Source organism: Amphibalanus amphitrite, unplaced genomic scaffold, assembly GCF_019059575.1.
Source record: "Amphibalanus amphitrite isolate SeventyFive unplaced genomic scaffold, NRLGWU_Aamphi_draft 000136F_arrow, whole genome shotgun sequence".
In the NCBI taxonomy this organism is placed as follows: Eukaryota; Metazoa; Arthropoda; class Thecostraca; order Balanomorpha; family Balanidae; genus Amphibalanus; species Amphibalanus amphitrite.
The window spans coordinates 580,511-598,559 of NW_024881631.1; the positions used below are offsets into that span (position 1 = coordinate 580,511).

The 18,049-nt window shown below is 58.9% G+C and overlaps 1 protein-coding gene across 1 annotated transcript in view; it reads left to right on the top strand.

The window, feature by feature from the left end:
- LOC122382286 (protein dachsous-like) overlaps positions 1-18,049 on the top strand; it is a 59,638-nt gene that overhangs the window by 35,344 nt on the left and 6,245 nt on the right. The window contains exons 6-23 of the mRNA XM_043367444.1: positions 684-856; positions 1,630-2,455; positions 4,201-4,313; positions 5,316-5,481; positions 7,036-7,118; positions 7,601-7,771; positions 8,290-8,421; positions 9,019-9,257; positions 10,778-11,160; positions 11,679-11,918; positions 12,708-12,936; positions 14,808-14,923; positions 15,473-15,681; positions 15,980-16,140; positions 16,367-16,615; positions 16,842-16,950; positions 17,234-17,392; positions 17,766-17,965. Coding sequence (XP_043223379.1) covers positions 684-856; positions 1,630-2,455; positions 4,201-4,313; positions 5,316-5,481; positions 7,036-7,118; positions 7,601-7,771; positions 8,290-8,421; positions 9,019-9,257; positions 10,778-11,160; positions 11,679-11,918; positions 12,708-12,936; positions 14,808-14,923; positions 15,473-15,681; positions 15,980-16,140; positions 16,367-16,615; positions 16,842-16,950; positions 17,234-17,392; positions 17,766-17,965 — 3,958 coding nt within the window. The remainder of the gene's footprint in view (positions 1-683; positions 857-1,629; positions 2,456-4,200; positions 4,314-5,315; positions 5,482-7,035; positions 7,119-7,600; positions 7,772-8,289; positions 8,422-9,018; positions 9,258-10,777; positions 11,161-11,678; positions 11,919-12,707; positions 12,937-14,807; positions 14,924-15,472; positions 15,682-15,979; positions 16,141-16,366; positions 16,616-16,841; positions 16,951-17,233; positions 17,393-17,765; positions 17,966-18,049) is intronic.

Sequence of the window (18,049 nt, forward strand, 5' to 3'; positions counted from 1 at the left end):
GGACGGACGGACGGACAGACGGGCAGACGGACGGACGGGCAGACGAGCTTACGGCCGGGCATACGGACGGCCAGGCGAACGGACAGATGCCTAGACGAACGGACGAGTAGATAGGCTGACGAGCGAACGGACAGGCATGCTTCATAGGAACCTGCACGGCAGGGCGTTGGCTGCGGTTATACCGTGAACTGGCGATGCCCTGATGTCGACTGGCATTTATGGTTCGGCCGCCAGTGACGGTAAACACTGTGCTGGGGGATACCCGGTAAAACAATAGGTCTCATCGAACAGCTGGCCACATACAATGCATAAATATGCACAATTACACGGTCATACTTCAGAAACAAAGAGCGGTAAAACAAGGTAAAATATAGATCATAAGCTACCGTCACTGAAATATGCATAAACATTTGGTTTCACCCAGTGTACTGGGTCTTTACCCAATGTAAGTATTCGATAACGATTCATTACAGTAGCAAACTTCCGTCGGCAAATCTAATGCTTCTTTTTCCTTACATGAATGATTTAAATGGAAGCGAAACAGTTCACTGCTGGCCTTCAAATGTGCATTCTCTGTACATTGTACAATGTATTTAAAGACGCCCCAGGTTTGCTCGCCTTTCCCGCCCATTATGACCAGCCCACCCCGTCTAACCCGCTGACCGTCTCTGTGTCCGTCCCAGGCGGCGCCGTGCGGTACAGCATCTACTCGGGCGACCCGGACGGCGCGTTCGCCATCGACCCGAAGACGGGCGAGATCAGCACGGCCGCCCAGCTGGACCACGAGCAGCACAGCTCGGTGCTGCTGAACGTGCAGGCCACCTCCGGCCGGCCGCCCACCTTCGGACACACTCAGGTAAGGGCCGGTCACAGAGAGCCACCTTGAGACACACACAGTAAGGGACGGTCACAGAGACCCACCTTCGGATACACCCAGGTGAGGCCCCTGACCCAGCCAGGAAAGGCCCAGATATAGCTCTGGATAGTCAGGAAAGGCTGATACACAGGCCTGGACACAGGCAGGCAAGGTAGACTGGGTGGCGGTTAGAGGTGGGTGTATTATTTTTCTCCTTTGGTCCTATTGACTGGGGTCACTGACCGGCCAAAACCACCGGTAAAATGAGTGGTTCAGGAACAACTCGAATGCCACCGCATGACGGGAGCAGGAAGTAGAACCGCTGGAGACATACCGCGGTTATACTTTCAGTGCACAGGCTGGGATATTGTAGGCCTCCTGAGTTTTGAGCCTGCTGTGTTGTTCGGTTGGGCAAGCCGAAAAAAAAAAATGATCCACGGGACGGTGACAGCGGTAGCGGCCGGAGAGGCACCGCACCGCAGCACCGCTGGACGGGTAGGCACGCTGCCTCACGCCTTTTTGCAGGCCTGCAGCCGTCTGACGCACCTCTGTTTCGAAACCGATTGTGTGCGCCGTGCTGTGGGCCGCGTCTGCCCGGCGATTAATTAAGATTAGCGCTGCCGACCAGCGGCTGTTTCCTTTTGGGAGGGCGCGTGGCCGGCCCGCCGGCTGCGGCTCGCAGCCCGCCCGACTGCCTTCTCCCTCTCCGGTCCTGCCCGAGCTCTCTGACGTATGACCCGTCCCCGTCTCTGACCTCTGACTCCCTCCCACAGGTGAACGTCACTATCGGCGACGTGAACGACTTCGCTCCCGAGTTTGACGCCGTCGAGGCGACGCTCTCGCTGCCGGAGAACACGGAACTCCGCACGGCCATCTACTCGGCTCACGCGCGCGACCACGACTCTGGAGAGAACGGCCGCGTGCGGTACCGGCTGCTGCGGAACCCTGACGGCGTGTTCGGGATCAGCGCCAGGGACGGCTCGCTCTCGCTGGTGAAGAAGGTGGACTACGAGCAGCGGCGGGCCTACCAGCTGGTGATCGCCGCCACGGACACGGGCACGCCGCCGCTCTCCACCAACCTCACCCTGCACATCGACGTGCAGGACTTCAACGACAACGAGCCGCAGTTCGAGCGCGACGAGTACCAGGTGTCAGTGAAGGAGAGTCTCGAGGTGAACACGCAGTTCCTGCAGCTGACCGCCACGGACGCCGACACGGGAAACAACGCCCGGCTCACCTACAGACTGGTGGAGCCGCCCGGCCGACTGTTCGGCATCTTCCCAAACAGCGGCTGGCTGTACCTGAAGGGCGAGCTGGACCGGGAGACCACCGACCTGTACCGGCTCACCGTCGAGGTCACCGACAACGGCACGCCGTCGCGCAGCGCGCGCGCCAGAGCTCTGGTGCGCGTGCTCGACGTGAACGACCACTCGCCCGAGTTCAGCCAGACGACGTACGAGTTCGCCGTGACAGAGAACATGCCAGCCGGCACGCCGGTCGGTTCTCTGGCGGCCACCGACCGCGACCTGGGCGCCAACGCGTCGCTGCGCTACACGCTCAACCCGACCAACGGCAGCTTCCAGGTGGACCCGCGCACAGGTCAGTTCTCCGGCGGGTGAAGGGTGGGGGGTCCGGCCCGGTCCCGTCCTGTACCCGGTACCCATCCACCGACAGTTCCGCGCCGCTAACAGTCGGTCATAACCGTGCGCCGCTCAGCGCCGACCGAACCGAGCCCTCTCCGGTCTGCCGAACAGGTGGGAACTGGGCCTAACCGCCTTGCTGCTGCCTCAACAGTCGTGAGCGTGAGCTAGTAATTTCTATTCTTGGACATCTCACTTCCGTGACAAAACACATCAGCACTATTCGGAATGTTTCTCTAGTGTTTCTGTGATCATGTAAATACGCACTTGACTCCCCATGGCGTCCGCTCCACGAACAATGCTATGATGGTGATACCACTAAAGACGGCCCTTTTTCGGGACGCACTCTCTCACCCGGACAATGGAGAGAGTTGGTGATACCCGCGTGAACAATGAGCTGTGGCCAGGGCGCCCAAAAACCCGAGTGCCTATAGTCCACAATGCGTTATCGACTGCGTGCACTCTGGGTGGCCGCTGGGGCGGTGTAGCCCAGCCGGCCGGTCGGCGCCGGGTGTCCTGCCGAGGTGTCCGCGCTGCCCCGTCCGGTCCTGCCGAGGTGTCCGCGCCGGCCCCGTCCGGTCCTGTCGGGCGGTGCCGGGACGGCCGGCCGCGGTCCCGTTAGCACCTGTGGACGACGGCCGGCCCGCCGCCGTTTTTGCCCACCTGGGTGATGCACCTATCGTGTCGGCCGCTCTCCTCGCGCTATCTGATAGAAATTCATTACGGCCGGCGGACGGGGCCGCGCGACACTCCCGTCTGGGGAGGCGGGCTCCGGCCGAGCCGGGAGGCGTCCTCTCCTCTGCCCGAACCTGAGGTCACTGAGAGCCGACCTGCTCTGAACCGAGGTCAGTGCGAGCTCAGCTGAGCAGAACTGGACGATCAGTGGGCTTCCCGACCAGAGAAGGTGACCGTCGCCCCTTTTAGCGTGGAAGTGTGCCTTCGCCACATGGCGAGCCGCAGGAATGTTGTTGAGTACACACCGACGTTGAATGGATAGGCTACAAGCGCTGCAGAGTGCAGTATTTCCATAGCAGGGGACCGGCGGTCGGTGAGCGGGTCCGAGGGTGAAGCTCGTCGCCAGTGTCGGAGGCCTTATCTGGCCGGCTGTCGGGCTGCTCGGGCAGAGCGCCGGCCGCCGCCGACTCGGGACCGGCGACTAACGGTGTGTGTCGCGCCTCCAGCACCTGTGCGACTGCGTGTCCGAGGGCTCAGAGTTGGCACCCCGGCCCCGCACACGGTCCAGTATCCACGGACCCGGACACAGAACCCGGCGAGCGGAGCTGTCACCGACAGGTGCTCCCACCGAACACGCTGAAATGTTTATTGACGAAGGTTCTAGGAGTCTTTGCGATAAAAAAGGTGGGAAAAAATCCTTCTTAACACACGAGCCTTACTTACCTTGTACCTTCCTAACATTTTCGGGTGAATACATGTCACCATAGTTCACCTCACTTAGCTGTTGTCTATCAGCAATCATTATCTACCAGCCTTAAATAATTCCTAATGCCTCCGGCTGTGCGTCCCTTTGCGTAATCATCCTCGTGTTTCGGCTGTCTGACATAAGGCCCGTTTTTGCCGTATCGAGTCTACGTCACCGGTAACCATTGTAGACGTTCAGTTATGGTGTATTGACATGTGAGTACACCGCGTCATGACTGCTGTGCACTGAGACTGGCCACACGCTCTGACCCGCTCCGTTCACAGGCGAGATTAGCACAGCCGTCCGACTGGACCGCGAGCTCATCAAGTTCTACGAGTTCACGGCGGACGTCTCTGACGAGGGCGAGCCGCCGCGCCGCTCCTCCACCGTGGTCAAGGTAAGCACCTCGACCTCGCGCCACCGCCGCCTCCGCGCCAGCACACAACTGGCCCCGACAAAAACACCCACAAACACCATTCAATCGGGTGGCGCGCGCCGGGCGTTAAGTTCGTTTTCGGCGAGCGGCCGGCTCTCGAGTCCGTGCCGCCGCCGTCAGTAATTGCCGGCTGTCGTGGCAGCCTTTCGTGATCCATCGCAATCCGGTAAAAACCTCCGCTGAGCGTCTGCGGCTGCGGAGGGCCGGACGGAGCTGCCGGGTCGGCGGCGGACCGGCGCCCACAGTACGGGGGGCTGGTAACCGGCGGGCTGCCGCGGCCGGACGGAGCTGCCCGGCCGGCTGCGGCTGCGGCGGCCGCCCCGGTGGCCGGCTGCCTGCGTTCAGCACCGACCGGTTCCGCGCGCAAGCCGCTTATCAATGCTGTCAATCCACGGTATTGCTGCGATTGAACAGCGGACGTTTTAATTAGCACCCGGTGTCGTCGGTAGCGCGCGCCGCGGACACCCGCAAACCGGACGGCTGCGGGCGGACACCGGGGACCGCGGGGACACAGCGGACATTTTTAGTGACGATAAAGGGCAGCTGGCTCGGATGCTTGGCACTGGAGCTCAGCATTACCCGCAAAGCTGATACAAAGGCCCATCAGGGCATTTTATAAAGATGCAATTGGCGACTTCAATATTTCAGCAGCACGTAACACCAACCCCATCCAGCAACCAATGACTGCAATCTTCCACAAGCCACTAACACCAGCCCGATCCAGCGACTTCAACTAGGCACGTGTGCCTTGCTCTACGGAAACTGCAACGCAATATCGGGCCCTAGCACAGTCGCCGTCTGGGAGACTTTAACGTAACACACCCATACATCACTACACAAACCCTAGGATAGCATTTGCCATGGCCGTGGCTAGGTGCCAACCAAAGTGGTTTGTAATTTTCTACGCAGCTCGTGTTTCCACTCCCAGCAGAAGATTGACTTTTTCAATCGCCCCGATTTCAGATCCGCGTGCTGGACGACAACGACTCGAAGCCACAGTTCCTGGAGCCGCTGGACGGCGTCATCACCGTGCGCGAGGAGCAGCAGGCCGGCTTCGAGGTGGTCCAGGTGCACGCCACGGACGCCGACGAGGGCGAGAACGCCACCGTCACCTACAGCTTCAGCCCAGGTACGGAACTGCTGTACAGCTTCAACCCAGGCACGGGACTGATACGTATAGTTAACACTGACCACAGTCACCTACAGCTTCAGCCCAGGTACGGAACTGCTGTGAATACAGGCTACAGCCCATATGCGACACTGGTTTACAGTCAACACTCCGCTGTCAGCAGCAGTCGGGGGCCGCCAGATCTTATCACGGGGAGCGAACGTTGTGTTTTGCTTATTGTTAATGACTGCAACAGCCCTAACAGGTGTAGAAAATAAAGACAGGATAAAATATATGTTCCCGGAATTGATTATGCTCGGTAGGATAATCAAAGGCATATCATATTTCAGTACGTAACCACGTAACTGTTGCTTGTTCTATAGTCTTTTACTTAAATGTCACTATTCCAACCGGTATTCGCTGTTGTCGGAGCGTCAGGGAGTCGGCGGAGGCCGCGATGCCGGTGTCGTGTGGCCGCTCAGCGGGGCGGCGCCGCCCGACCCGTCAGCCAGCCTGTTTTTACCTGGCACTGGCCGTTTTTCCTTGATGGAATCGGGGTACAATGGCCGAGCGGCGGGCGGCGGACGACTCGCCTCAGCGGCCAGCACGGAGGACAGCGGACAGTGGATTGTGGAAAGTGGACAGTGGACAGTGGACAGTGGACAGTCCGAAAGCGGACAGACGGACAGACAGACGGACCGCGGCAGTTCCCGGTGCTCTCCGTCCGGCCGCCCGGCTGCAGCGGGGATCATCCCGTCAGCACTGATGCTGTCAGATGACAGCTCAGAGTGTCATTATCATCCGGACAACGGCCCACAAATCGCGGCGCGCAGTTAGTCTGTCCCGTGCCGGCGGCCAATGGGCGCCATTGTCACTGAATCAGACCCGGCGCTCGGCCGAGCTGCCGACCGCAGCCGGCAGCTCGCTCCGCGCGGCGCGCGGCTTTGTCTTGAGCTCGCGGCGGCCAAGGGCGGCGGCCGGGCAGCCCCGCCCGGTGTCGGCGCTGCGGTACGCCGCCGCTCCGGCCGGGCCGAGCGGCGTCAGCAGTCGGCCCCAGTTTCCCGGCCCGGCCGCCGATAGCGCGCCAAGGTCGGTCCGGCCGGCCGGCTGTTTGCGCTGAGCACACGGCGGCGCCGGACGCCGGACGCTCCATCATGAGACCGGCGGACTGTGTGTGTGTTTCTGCCGCCGCGTGCAGGCCGCAGCGACGGCTCAGCGCGCCAACAGACGGCCATAGACGCCCAGCGGCGGGCAGTGTGTGATTAGCGATAGCGAGCGGAGGCGGGGGTGGGCGCTGAAAGGTGCAAACAACGGATCATGATCGACCAAACCCGCTTATCAGCAATGGTCTGCCGCGAAAACGAGGGACTCTGACAGACAAACCGTCGCTTTTTTCACGGCAGCGGGCGACGGTACTCTGCACCTCGTGGCGGTGGAGCTTGCCGCCGAAATGGGCCGTCATTCCAGTCGCCGGATCGGCCCCTGAGCTGCTGAACCACTGTTTGACGGTCAGCTCCGCTCTTCACCCTGCCGCTCCGCAGATCCCCTCTGACCCTTCCACCCCTCTGTCCCCAGGTGTGGACGACGAGAGTGACGGCGCGTTCACCATCGACGCCGAGAGTGGCACCATCTCCACAACCCGCGTGCTCGACCACGAGGTGAGTCCGCCGCGCCGCGTCCCTCCACGGGTCACTGCTCCGGGCCGCGGCTGCCGCCGTGTCTCCGGTCCCACACCGGCCGATCCGGAGCTGGCCGGCAGTAAATAGCCGCTCTGTTTGTGGCGGCGCCCGCCGCGGCATCCTGACGTTTGTTGGCCAACAAACAATCGGCGGCCGCGGCGCCGGTGCAGCGGCCGACACCGGAGCGCCGGGCGGTCGGCGATTACTAACGTTTATTATTAGCCGGCGGCCGGCGGCCCTGTGCAGCCGTCATGTCCGCACGTATAACGAGCCATAGCAACTGTGTCACTGGCGGGGGCCGCTGTCCGACCGGCCGACCCACCGCCGCCCATTCATTCGCGCGCAGCTCAGCTGGGGGCGGGGGAGGGGGCATGAGCGGGCGGGGAGTGGGGGACGAGGTGTGGGTGGGAGAGGAGGGCTTCCGGCGGGAGCAGCGATTTGACCCTGTGTATGACCCGCAGGAAAAGTCAGTGTACCGCCTGCTGGTGGTGGCACGTGACGGTGGCTCGCGGCCCAAGCAGGCCACCCACCCGCTCACCATCAAGGTGCTGGATTTGAACGACAACTCGCCGACGTTCACCACCTCCAGCCTGGCCTTCACCATCAAAGAGAACTCACCCATCGGCTTCCAGGTGAGACCGCCGACAACCTAGGCTCTGCCGCTGATACAGAGACTCGGCGGGCGGATGAGAGACTCGAGCCTAGATTCGGTAGGTAGACGCGCCTCATCTATAGATGCAGTCTGAGAGTTATACCGTTGCCCAGTTATTCTGCTGTGTCCAGTTGTGACGCAGTGGCCAGTGTATTTGGCGACGGTGGGCGGCTGAGCCCGAGCCCGGTGCGCCTCCATCATGTCGCGGTCAGCTCAGCTCGGCTGAGCTGGTCCCATCCGAGACGACACAGTCGCCGAGACAGGGTTTGGGGACATGGCAGCGCCGCGGGCTGGCCAGCCGGCAGCCTCCGTACCTGGACAGGCCAGGACTGTGATACATTTACCCGAACTTGGCCCTCCCACAGCTGTGTTGTCAAACGTCACCTGTCTGCCCCTAAATAACTGACAGCTGCCGGGTCGTAGCACTACTCTCTGACGTGTATGAATAATGTCATGTTCGCCCGCCGGCTCTGACGCTCCGGTCCGTCCGCTCGCCAGGTCGGTACTGTCATAGCCATTGACCGGGATGCCGGCGAGAACGGCCGCGTCTCCTACACCATCCTCAGCGGCAACCTCAACGACACGTTCGACATCAACCGCTCGTCGGGCGCGCTCTTCACCACGCGAGAGGTGAGTGCGCTAACCACTGACCGGTCCGGCCGGCCGGGCAGTCAGAAGTCACCGGTTTGGCTTCTGTGGGCTCAGATAAGCCGCGCCAGGTGGGCAAGCATTTTAATATTGCAGCAGATACGAGTATACCGCCGCCTTCGGTAGCAGTTGATCGTCAACGAAAACAGTTGCACGTGTTGTTTTTAATGTCATCTCCATACCTGATGCAAATGTATTCGTGTCATAAGCATGTTTCAATATATTTCGAGTAACGCTCACAAGTAATGTCAAACAAGATGCATCCAGTGCCGGCCACCTGGCTCACCGCCGAGCCGCATGACCGACGATCCCGTTCAAGGCCTTCGCCCGAACACCGGGCCGGCTCAGCCGGTCAATTTCTTCACGGCATTTTTGCCTGGCCAACATGGCTATCCGATCCACCCTTGTTGAGCCTCATACGGAGTGAACTCTCCGGAGTAGGAGGGGCAGGTCAGCTACTCTATACTGCCTTCAAAGTCAGTGCTACCAAAGCGGCGTTTTGCACACCACCCTGACACATCGTATAGACTGGTCCGGTGCGCGCCTCCGGGCCTGACTGACTGACCCTCCCTCCCCTAGGTCGACTACGAGATGGCCACCGAGTACCTCCTGCAAATCGAGGCGGTGGACGCCAGCGCCACCAACCCGCAGAACAGCAAGATCACGGTGAAGATCAGCGTCGAGGACCTGAACGACAACGCGCCGACGTTCAGCGAGGACCCGATCCTGTTCTCTGTGGGCGAGGACACGGCGCCCGGCACGGCCGTGTGGAACTTCTCGGCCACAGACCGCGACAGCGGCCCGGCAGGCACCGTCAGGTGAGTGGTGCGGGTGGTGACGGCGGGTCAACGGGACGTACTGCGCAGTGATGGGGAGGCAGGCGGGGACTTTGATAGACGGGGTATTTATCATAAAGTAAAACGGTCAGGACGCTGTGGCTAGGTAAGAAGAGGGACGCAGACAGTGACCGCACATACCAAAGTAACTACCAGGGAGCATAATGAATCATATCCTCCTACAGCTGATTTCCCGGTGTTCGACCGGGCAAGCAGAGTAAAGTTAACTCAAAGTCCAGCCCCGATCTCTAGCCAGGCCGGTAGGTCAGAATGTTGATACGGCTGACCAGCCCTGGCCTTCAGCCACACCATAAACTGACTGGGAGCTGCTTTCCGCATACATTCCGTCCGGAGCGTGACAATGAGGCTCAATGGCCGACCGGTCCGGGCTCCCGGAATTTCCCCGAGTCGGCTGTTGTCGGATCGGACTCGGCTGAGCTCAGCACCTTCTCTGAGCTCATGCATTGTTTTGTGAGCGTGGTGCATATTATTTCCACCACGGCCGGCCACGGTCGGCCGCGCACTGCCTGTTTATCCGTGGACGGCTCACGGACGGTGATTGGCAGCCGCCTGCTGACGTTAGCAGGCCCCAGAACCGGCCAGAACAGGTCCCGCTCACCGCAGCTGATCGGCAACAACCGGCCCAAAACGTCGTGAATACAAGCCGCGAATAGCAACAGGAATATGGTGCGCAGTGTTACGGCATCAAACCATGATCCTGATCCCGGAAGGAGGTATTATCCGGCTGTCATAGTTCAGGTTTGTGATTAATGAAGGTAAAATACCAGCCATACCTCCGTAATAATCAATACTAACGATAATTAGTTAAAGTCAAAGACCCGGTGCTTTGGCGCGAACTGATAATCAGGCGGCTTTGGGTAGGGGTCATTTAGCTGTGACATGGTGCTCATTAACACAGAGAATGGGCGATGCTGTTTTGATCTATCACAATGTACTCACATTATTCACACGATTCCATGGAGTAACGGTATTTTCGCGGGTGGAGATGCTAGACCAGTCTTTGGCGGTACACCGCTGTTTTTCTATCGCCTCCCTGTTAGAACCGGGCGTTCGCCCGCTCCGCGTTGGCGCATGTTCCGTGATACCTGCGTGGCCGCATTACCGTCAGCTTTGAGGGCTTTCCGAGAGGTAGCCGCACGAAACGGCGATTTTTCCGAGGATTACTGGACCGAAAGCGGCGCTCGTGCCTGGGTCGGAGCGGCGCCGCCGTGTCGACCTGGCACCGCCTCGCGGTCAGACGCCGGTCCGAGGCGTAGGTCCGGGGCGGCACAGCAACACACCTCCCACAACGCAGAGTCCGCGGATACAGCAAATCTCTACGGACCGTTCAATTGAGGTCACAGTTGCGACAGATGCAGCCGATCTGCGAACCAACACTACAAGCCGTTCATCCCAGATATGTCTCGGGTCGCCGCTGATGTATGAACCGTTACCCACCGCGCACCAGCCCTCTGACGGACCCTCCTCCCCGGCTTCCACAGGTACAGCATCAGCCAGCAGTCACCGGAGCCCGTGTTCGCCATCGACCAGTACACGGGCGCGCTCACCCTGCGCGAGGTCATCGACTACGAGGTGCACGCCGAGTACACAATCATCGTCACCGCCACGGACCAGAGCGAGGACGAGCCGTCGCGCCTCTCCACCTCGGTCACATCGCAGATCATCATTGAGGACGTTAACGACCACGCGCCCGTGTTTGTCCGCGCCGCCGGGCAGAGCGTCACCGTGAGGGAGGACGAGCGCGTCGGATACCCGGTGCTGCACGTCATCGCTGTGGATAAGGACTCGCGCGACAACGGCCGGGTGACCTACGAGGTCAGCGCTGGCGACCCGGACGGCGTGTTCAGCCTCGACCTGGAGACCGGTGAGTGGCGAGGGTACGAGGGAGTACGGGGATCCAGACTGACGCCGCCCTGAATAATAGCTGTCGGTGCCCGTATAGCCAGTCCTTGGCACAATGTCAGTATTTTTCGTGAGCAAGCAGGTCATTTAAAAATACGTACCTTGAGCTTAATTATATATGGGGCTACTCTTACGCAACGCATCAGGAAAAAACGGCTATCGTTGAATTACATGGCACTCCTGCAATTTTCTTTGCCTATACAAAGGCATGCTACAAACGTGACTCTGTAGCCACACTGCAAAAAGAGAGCTAACGCAATAGGGGTGCCGCCTAAATACCGGTCACGGGAGGCAGGAAATGTACTCAGTAATCTGAATCGCTGTAAAACCGTGCTATGTCACCAGTTCCGTTCGCTGGAGGTGAGCGAACCCACGAGTCGCCCTCTGACTGACACTGACCCCTCCCCGTTCCGCCAGCCATGAGTCACCTGCTGCCCCGTCTGAATGAGTGCAGACTGACACTCCCCCCCCCCTCTCCAGGTCTGCTCTCGATCGGGAAGCCACTGGACCGCGAGTCTCGGAAGCGCTACACGCTGAACATCACGGCGTCTGACCACGGCCAGCCGCCGCTGACGGCCTCGGCACTGGTCACCGTGCTGGTCGAGGACGTTAACGACAACCAGCCCATCTTCAGCCGCACCGTGTACACGGCCAACGTCAGCGAGCGCGCGCCCGTGGGCACGTTCGTGGCGCGCGTCTCGGCCGCCGACAGAGACGAGGGTGAGTGCCGAGTACCACACCCACTGATAGGGACAGGGGGACCGACAGAGGAGACAGACACTGGTCAGGTGTCAGTGGTCAGGTACTGGGGCGGGCACTGGACGGGCTGAGATCGGCAGCGCTCAGTTCCCAGAGACCCCCTGTCCCCTGCCGCCGCCGCGGCCGGCGGGACCGGGGCTGGACAGGACTGAGACCACCAATGGCCAGTTGTCAGAGACCCCCTGTCCGCTGTCGCCGCCGCGGCCGGCGTGGGCGCCCGTCCCGAGTGGCCGGCCGTGTCCGGTGTCGGCCGAGCGGCGCCGATCGACTGTTTTGCGTCCAGAGATGAATAGGCGCCTGCTAAGTAGGGTGCCATTGTCGGTGCCTGGGACCGGCGGACAGCGCCCCGGTCGGGCGGACCGGGCAGACGTTTTTGTGCGCGCCCAGGTCGATACGAGCCCTGATAAATCTATCGCTGGACCAGCCGGACTAGAGTGTTCCTGAACTGATGACTGACTACCACGAAAATGCATTACGAAGTACCAATGCCCTCATAGCATACGTATGCGTTCAGTCAACCGAGTATCGTTCAACACCGTATGTAGTGAAGCAGTTTTCCTTGACGTCACTTTTACCATTCCGAGCTGTTCTAGGAAGCAGCTGCCGGTATTACCACGTTACCCCGTTGACCCCATCACCCTCCGTGTTCTCCCTGTCATGTGCTGTCTCCAGTCCTATACGCACATTGTCTACCGCCATATACCCACACCATGCCTTGTTCACGCACCTGACCGTGACGCTGTGTTTCAGGCTCCAACGGCAACCCCACGTACCTGATCCCGGCCGGGATCGCTGACTCGGTGTTCGAGATCGAGCCACGTACCGGTGAGATCACCACCACCAAACCGCTGGACCGTGAGACGGCCGCCCGCTACCACGTCACCGTGTACGCGCGCGACGGCTCCTCGCCGGCCCAGTACGACGCCGCCACCGTCATCGTGAACGTCATCGACGAAAACGACCACTCGCCGGAGCTCAGGTACGGAGAGTTCTACGGAAAACGATCGGCCCGGGGTGGGTAGACTTGTATAGAGCGCAAAACTCAGGCAAAACTTGCGCCGTAACGGCTGCGCGGTTTGGCTGATGGTTATCACCGCTGAAATGGTTTCCAGTGAGGGTGTGGCGACGGCCGAGGGGAAGACTGACCTTGTGCGTCCGTCCCTCCCGAGATGCATTGTTTTCGACGGAGGGCGGAGACGGCAGAAACGCAAATCACTGCGCGCTCCGCGGAGGCGCGCTGGCGATGCGTGGGCTAGCGCCAATGCGCGGAGGAGGGGCCCTATTCACGCAGTACTGACCCAGTAGATTGGCAGCTGATTGTGCCCAGATTCTGAGTGTTTATATTCTGACCTTGATCCAAATTCGCTGATGACTGTCATGAGTTGAATCTCCGCCGTCTGTGCACCTGTCTTCTGTCTAGTGTCTAGAGTCCCTTCAATGCTGACGTGTATCTACAGGGTGTTCGCAAAAATATGTCATGATTTCGTTACGCCATTATCGCCAGCTCAAATAAGCAAGGATCAAATGTCTTGCTGAAATGTCTTGCCCGGATCTTCAAGTTTTGTTATACACATGTATGAGTGCCTCATGTCAAACCGGGCGCACCCCACACGCTGTTTTCAATATGAACCCCTTTTCGGCGGATGCACGTATCACCTAGAGATTACACATAAGGGTTCATTCGCACGCACGTGTTATAAGTGAACACGGACGGCCTTTGCAATCACTATCATCAGCCGAGAAAGATTATTGGCTGTCTTCCTGTAGTCCTTGGACTTCAGATATCCCACAGGTAACGGCCGATGGGGCTGACACCAAGTGAATGGGTCGACCAGGGGGTAAGGGTCCTCCTGCTCAAGAAACGGGCCCTAGCATTTCGTTTAGGCACCGGAGTGCAATTTTCGAAGTGTGGACTTGAACCCATCCTACCCGTGCGCATGTCTGCAGCGTTTTGACCATTGTCTTGCCCCGAGTTGCCCCACATTTCTCGCTTAAACTTCTAGAGCACTCCCACGCAGCAGTTTTCAGCGGCAATGTTGGTGTTTCAATTTGAAGTCTTAAGAAGAAGGCCTCGCGGCACCATGAGCGTCTATCGCAAATCAAGCAATGACCTTCGGACTGTGGAGCTGGTGTTCTTACCTAGCCTTTGAGGGTGGCATATCTACCCAAACCGTTTGTTCTGGCCGTCGGCGCCTCCATGAAGGTGGATGTGTGCTTCACTGGTTGACCGGGCGTGGCCGGTGAGCGGTGCTCAGAATTGATTTGGGTTTTTATCCTCGAAGCAAAGTAAATTCTTAGCCCTTTTCTACCCTAAATAGCACCTATTGATTCCTGACCTTGTAGGGTATAATCCCCATGTCATTATCAATAATATAATGAGACATGTTGGACCGCACCCCGCATCTTGCGCGAGCTCGCAGATGGTCAGGGAAGGCATCTCGTTGACCAAATGGGTGATCTCTTTGTAGTTTAAATGACTATAAATAATTCTTTTTCTCGGACTTTCAAGGGTTCATTCGATTTCTAACGATCACTTTGGTAGTAAGTTGCATGTGCAGTAAAAAAATCGCCTTACAAGGGGTGCAGCGGAGGCATCAAAGCATGCACCGAACTGTTGTAGCACGGAAACTACGGGTATCGAATCCAAGTGCTTTTTGGCGATATTTGTTTTTCGCTCTGTGCAAGGCAAGATTTTTAATATTATAAATTAAAATGCACATGAAAGAAAACTTGAAAATGTCCTCTGTCAAATGGGCATAAATACGTGCACGTGCGTTCAAGCAATTTTTCCTACAAAGCGATTAGAATCATGACATATTTTCGCGAACACCCTGTATTGGGTGTCCACAGGGGTTCGTGCTACCCACTGCGGATTCCCGAGAACAGCGAGGAGTCCGTCATCCACTACGTGGTGGCGTCGGACGCCGACACGGGTATCAACGGAGAGATCACCTACAGCATCACAGGTCGGTGGCTATCCCGCCGCGCTGACTATTCCTCCCCCGACCGGCAGCGAACCTGGCGCGTCAGCTCGTCCCACCATATCCTGACTGGGGCCGTGACTGAGTCAGTCATCGCGCCCGGGCTGCTGCTGTGGGCATCATAGAACCTAGTGTGATATCACGGACACAAAAACTGGCCGATAGGCTGATATCATTGAGCCACTTTTTCGTGGCGCTGGTAAATAGCTCCCGTACACCGCTGACGCAGGTTGGAGTGATATTTATCACCACACGGTCCCGCGGATCATCCGGGCGTTATTAGGCCGACATGATGGTCGCTGAGGTAAAAACCACAGCGCCAGATAACGATCCATTTGGGAGTCAAGAGGGAAAGAGCTACGGCCACTTCGTCTGTGAGCTGTCCACGTAACCATGTCTGCGCCTGGGAACTCGTCTTTCCCAATTAGCATGCTTGTGAAAACAAGTCAATTGTATTTCATCGGTTCTTCTTTTTTCTGCCTTTTCCTTTTTTCTACTCTCTCCGCCGTCTCTCACCACGCCATCCCTCCTCAGACGGTAACGTCGGCAACAAGTTCTCGATCGACGAGCGGACGGGGGCGCTGTCGGCGCGCCGGCTGGACCGCGAGACGCGCGGCTCGTACCGACTCGAGGTGACCGCCCAGGACCGCGGCTCGCCGTCGCGCCGAGACACGTGCACGCTGGATGTGCGCGTGCAAGACGAAAACGACAACGACCCCGTGTTCCAGCACAACAGCTACGAGGTGAGGGCTGCGGAGTGCCGCGCAACGGGCAATGTAGCACCGACCAGTCGTGTGTATGAGACCTGAGCACTGAGTACAAGGCCTGAGACTAATGACGGGATGTGTGAAAGAGGCGTGTTTCGGTAAACTCAGTCTCCGTCGAGTTTACCGTCTCCGTCATACATGTCTGTTTCACCCCGGTCAACGCTGAGTCATCACCCAATTAACCTCCTTCCTCAATGCTCCCTGCTCACTGATCGCTTCTGTCTTATCTGAGTCTCTCTGTTCAGGACCTGTTCACATTTCGCTTCTGTTGCAGGCTCACGTGGCTGAGGACGCGCCGCTTGGCACTGCCGTGCTCACCGTGCGGGCCATCGACGACGACCTGGGAGTGAACGGTCACATCACGTACAGCCTCAATAACGAGACCCAGTGGCGGTTCCGGATCGACAACGACAGCGGCAAAATCACCACCGCAGGGTACGGACTGCCAGGGGTGGAACAGCTGATCCTGGGATACGGCTCGGGGATAGATCAGTTAAGCTGCCTGGCGTAAGGTCGGAATACGAGATTCTGCTGTTTGATTTATTTAGTTGAACTTTAATGGGGAGTTCTCTCCCAGATCGGCAATCAGCACTCAGGTGACCACCCTCACAGGCTATGTTGCCACTGCACCACCTCCTAACAGCGACTCTCGCTCCCACAGCACGTTCAACCGGGAGCGCCAGTCGCGCTACACGTTCGAGGTGCAGGCCACGGACGGCGGCCGGTCAAACGCCCGCTCGCGGCGCGCCACTGTCACCGTCATCATCGACGACGCCAACGACCACGCGCCGGTGCTGACGCGGTACCCGTTCACGGCCGCCGTGTCGGCGCGCACTCCGCCCGGAACGACCGTGGTCAACGTGACGGCGGAGGACGAGGACCTGGGCGCCAACGGACAGGTCACATACAGGTACGGGAGGAACTGGGGCTGAGCGGAACTGAGGTCATGCGGATCGGGGGAGAGGATAAAGAGGCATTGGAGTACAGCGGGGTAGAGCGGAACTGGGGTAGAACCATGTGAAGTCGGACGGAGTGGGGTCGAGAGAACTGTTGTCGATGGTCAGGATCGATTGGAGTTTGGTCTAGAGGGCTCCGAGGTGTATTGACGAATAACGCTGCGCCCATTTCGCTGACAGCTTCGCCAACCAGCCGGCCAACAGTCTGTTCGGGATTGACCGGATCACCGGCGAGGTGAAAACCACCGGCTCTCTGGGCACTGAGCAGGGCCGACTCTTCCACCTGGAGGTAAGGAACGCCTGTTATCCATCACAGATTATCACAGGGGATCCGTAATGTGACAACTTTGTCACCTCGAGGCCTTGGTACCCAGACTTAGCTATTAAGCCCGAAGCCGACTCTCGGTTGACTCGAAGTGGATATATGCATCACGTGCTTACCTTGGTGACTACCAACCTGACCTCACCCACTGTGAAACTGTCATGACCTGACCCGAATTGATATGGCCTGCACTTACCAGCACAATCTGAAGCAGCCTGACCCGCCCTGACCCGTCTGCCCGTCCGTGCAGGTGGTGGCCCGGGACCGCGGCAGCCCGCCTCAGTCCTCGGCCGGCCTGGTGCAGATCTACGTCGGCGAGGATCGCGGCCAGACCACGCTGCGCTTCCAGAACAGCACCTACCGGGTCGGCATCCAGGAGAACGCGCCCGCCGGCAGCGACGTCGTACAGGTACGGAGGGGTCGAACGGACTTACCTGGATATCGGTCGTTGCTATACCGACTACCGATTGGCAAGGTAAGGATAAAAACTACGACTATAACACATTGAGTGAAATTGAATAAAAAGGTAGCACTCCATTGCATTATGCCTAAGCGCCTATGGAGATTTTGCTTTCGTGACGCTGATGGCCCCACGGCTGACCTGATAATTATTTTGTCGTACATAACCACCGCCACCGTCACAACCAGGCTACCATTGTCATCGCCAAAATCGCCAGACGATACCCATCGCCGCCGTCACCACCACTGTCTTCCAATCTGCTCTGGCAATGACCTACCCCGCCCTCCGCCGCCACTGACTGACCCCTCCGTCTCGCCCGTAGGTGACAGCGGTGCGCAGCGACGGCCGTCGGCAGCGCGTCACCTACCGCTTCGGCGCCGGCAACGACGGCAGCACCTTCGAGATCAACGCCAACAACGGGCTGATTCGCGTGCGCGACCCGGCGGTGCTCGACTCGGAGCGACAGAGGACGCTGCGGCTGATCGTGGTGGCGCAAACCGAGGGCACCACGCCGCTCTACGGGTGAGCTGGGCACCAGTTTCACTGGGAGAAAAAGCGTCGAATATTTGTCCTTATAGGACAGTCAATCAGTTTCTATTGAACTCA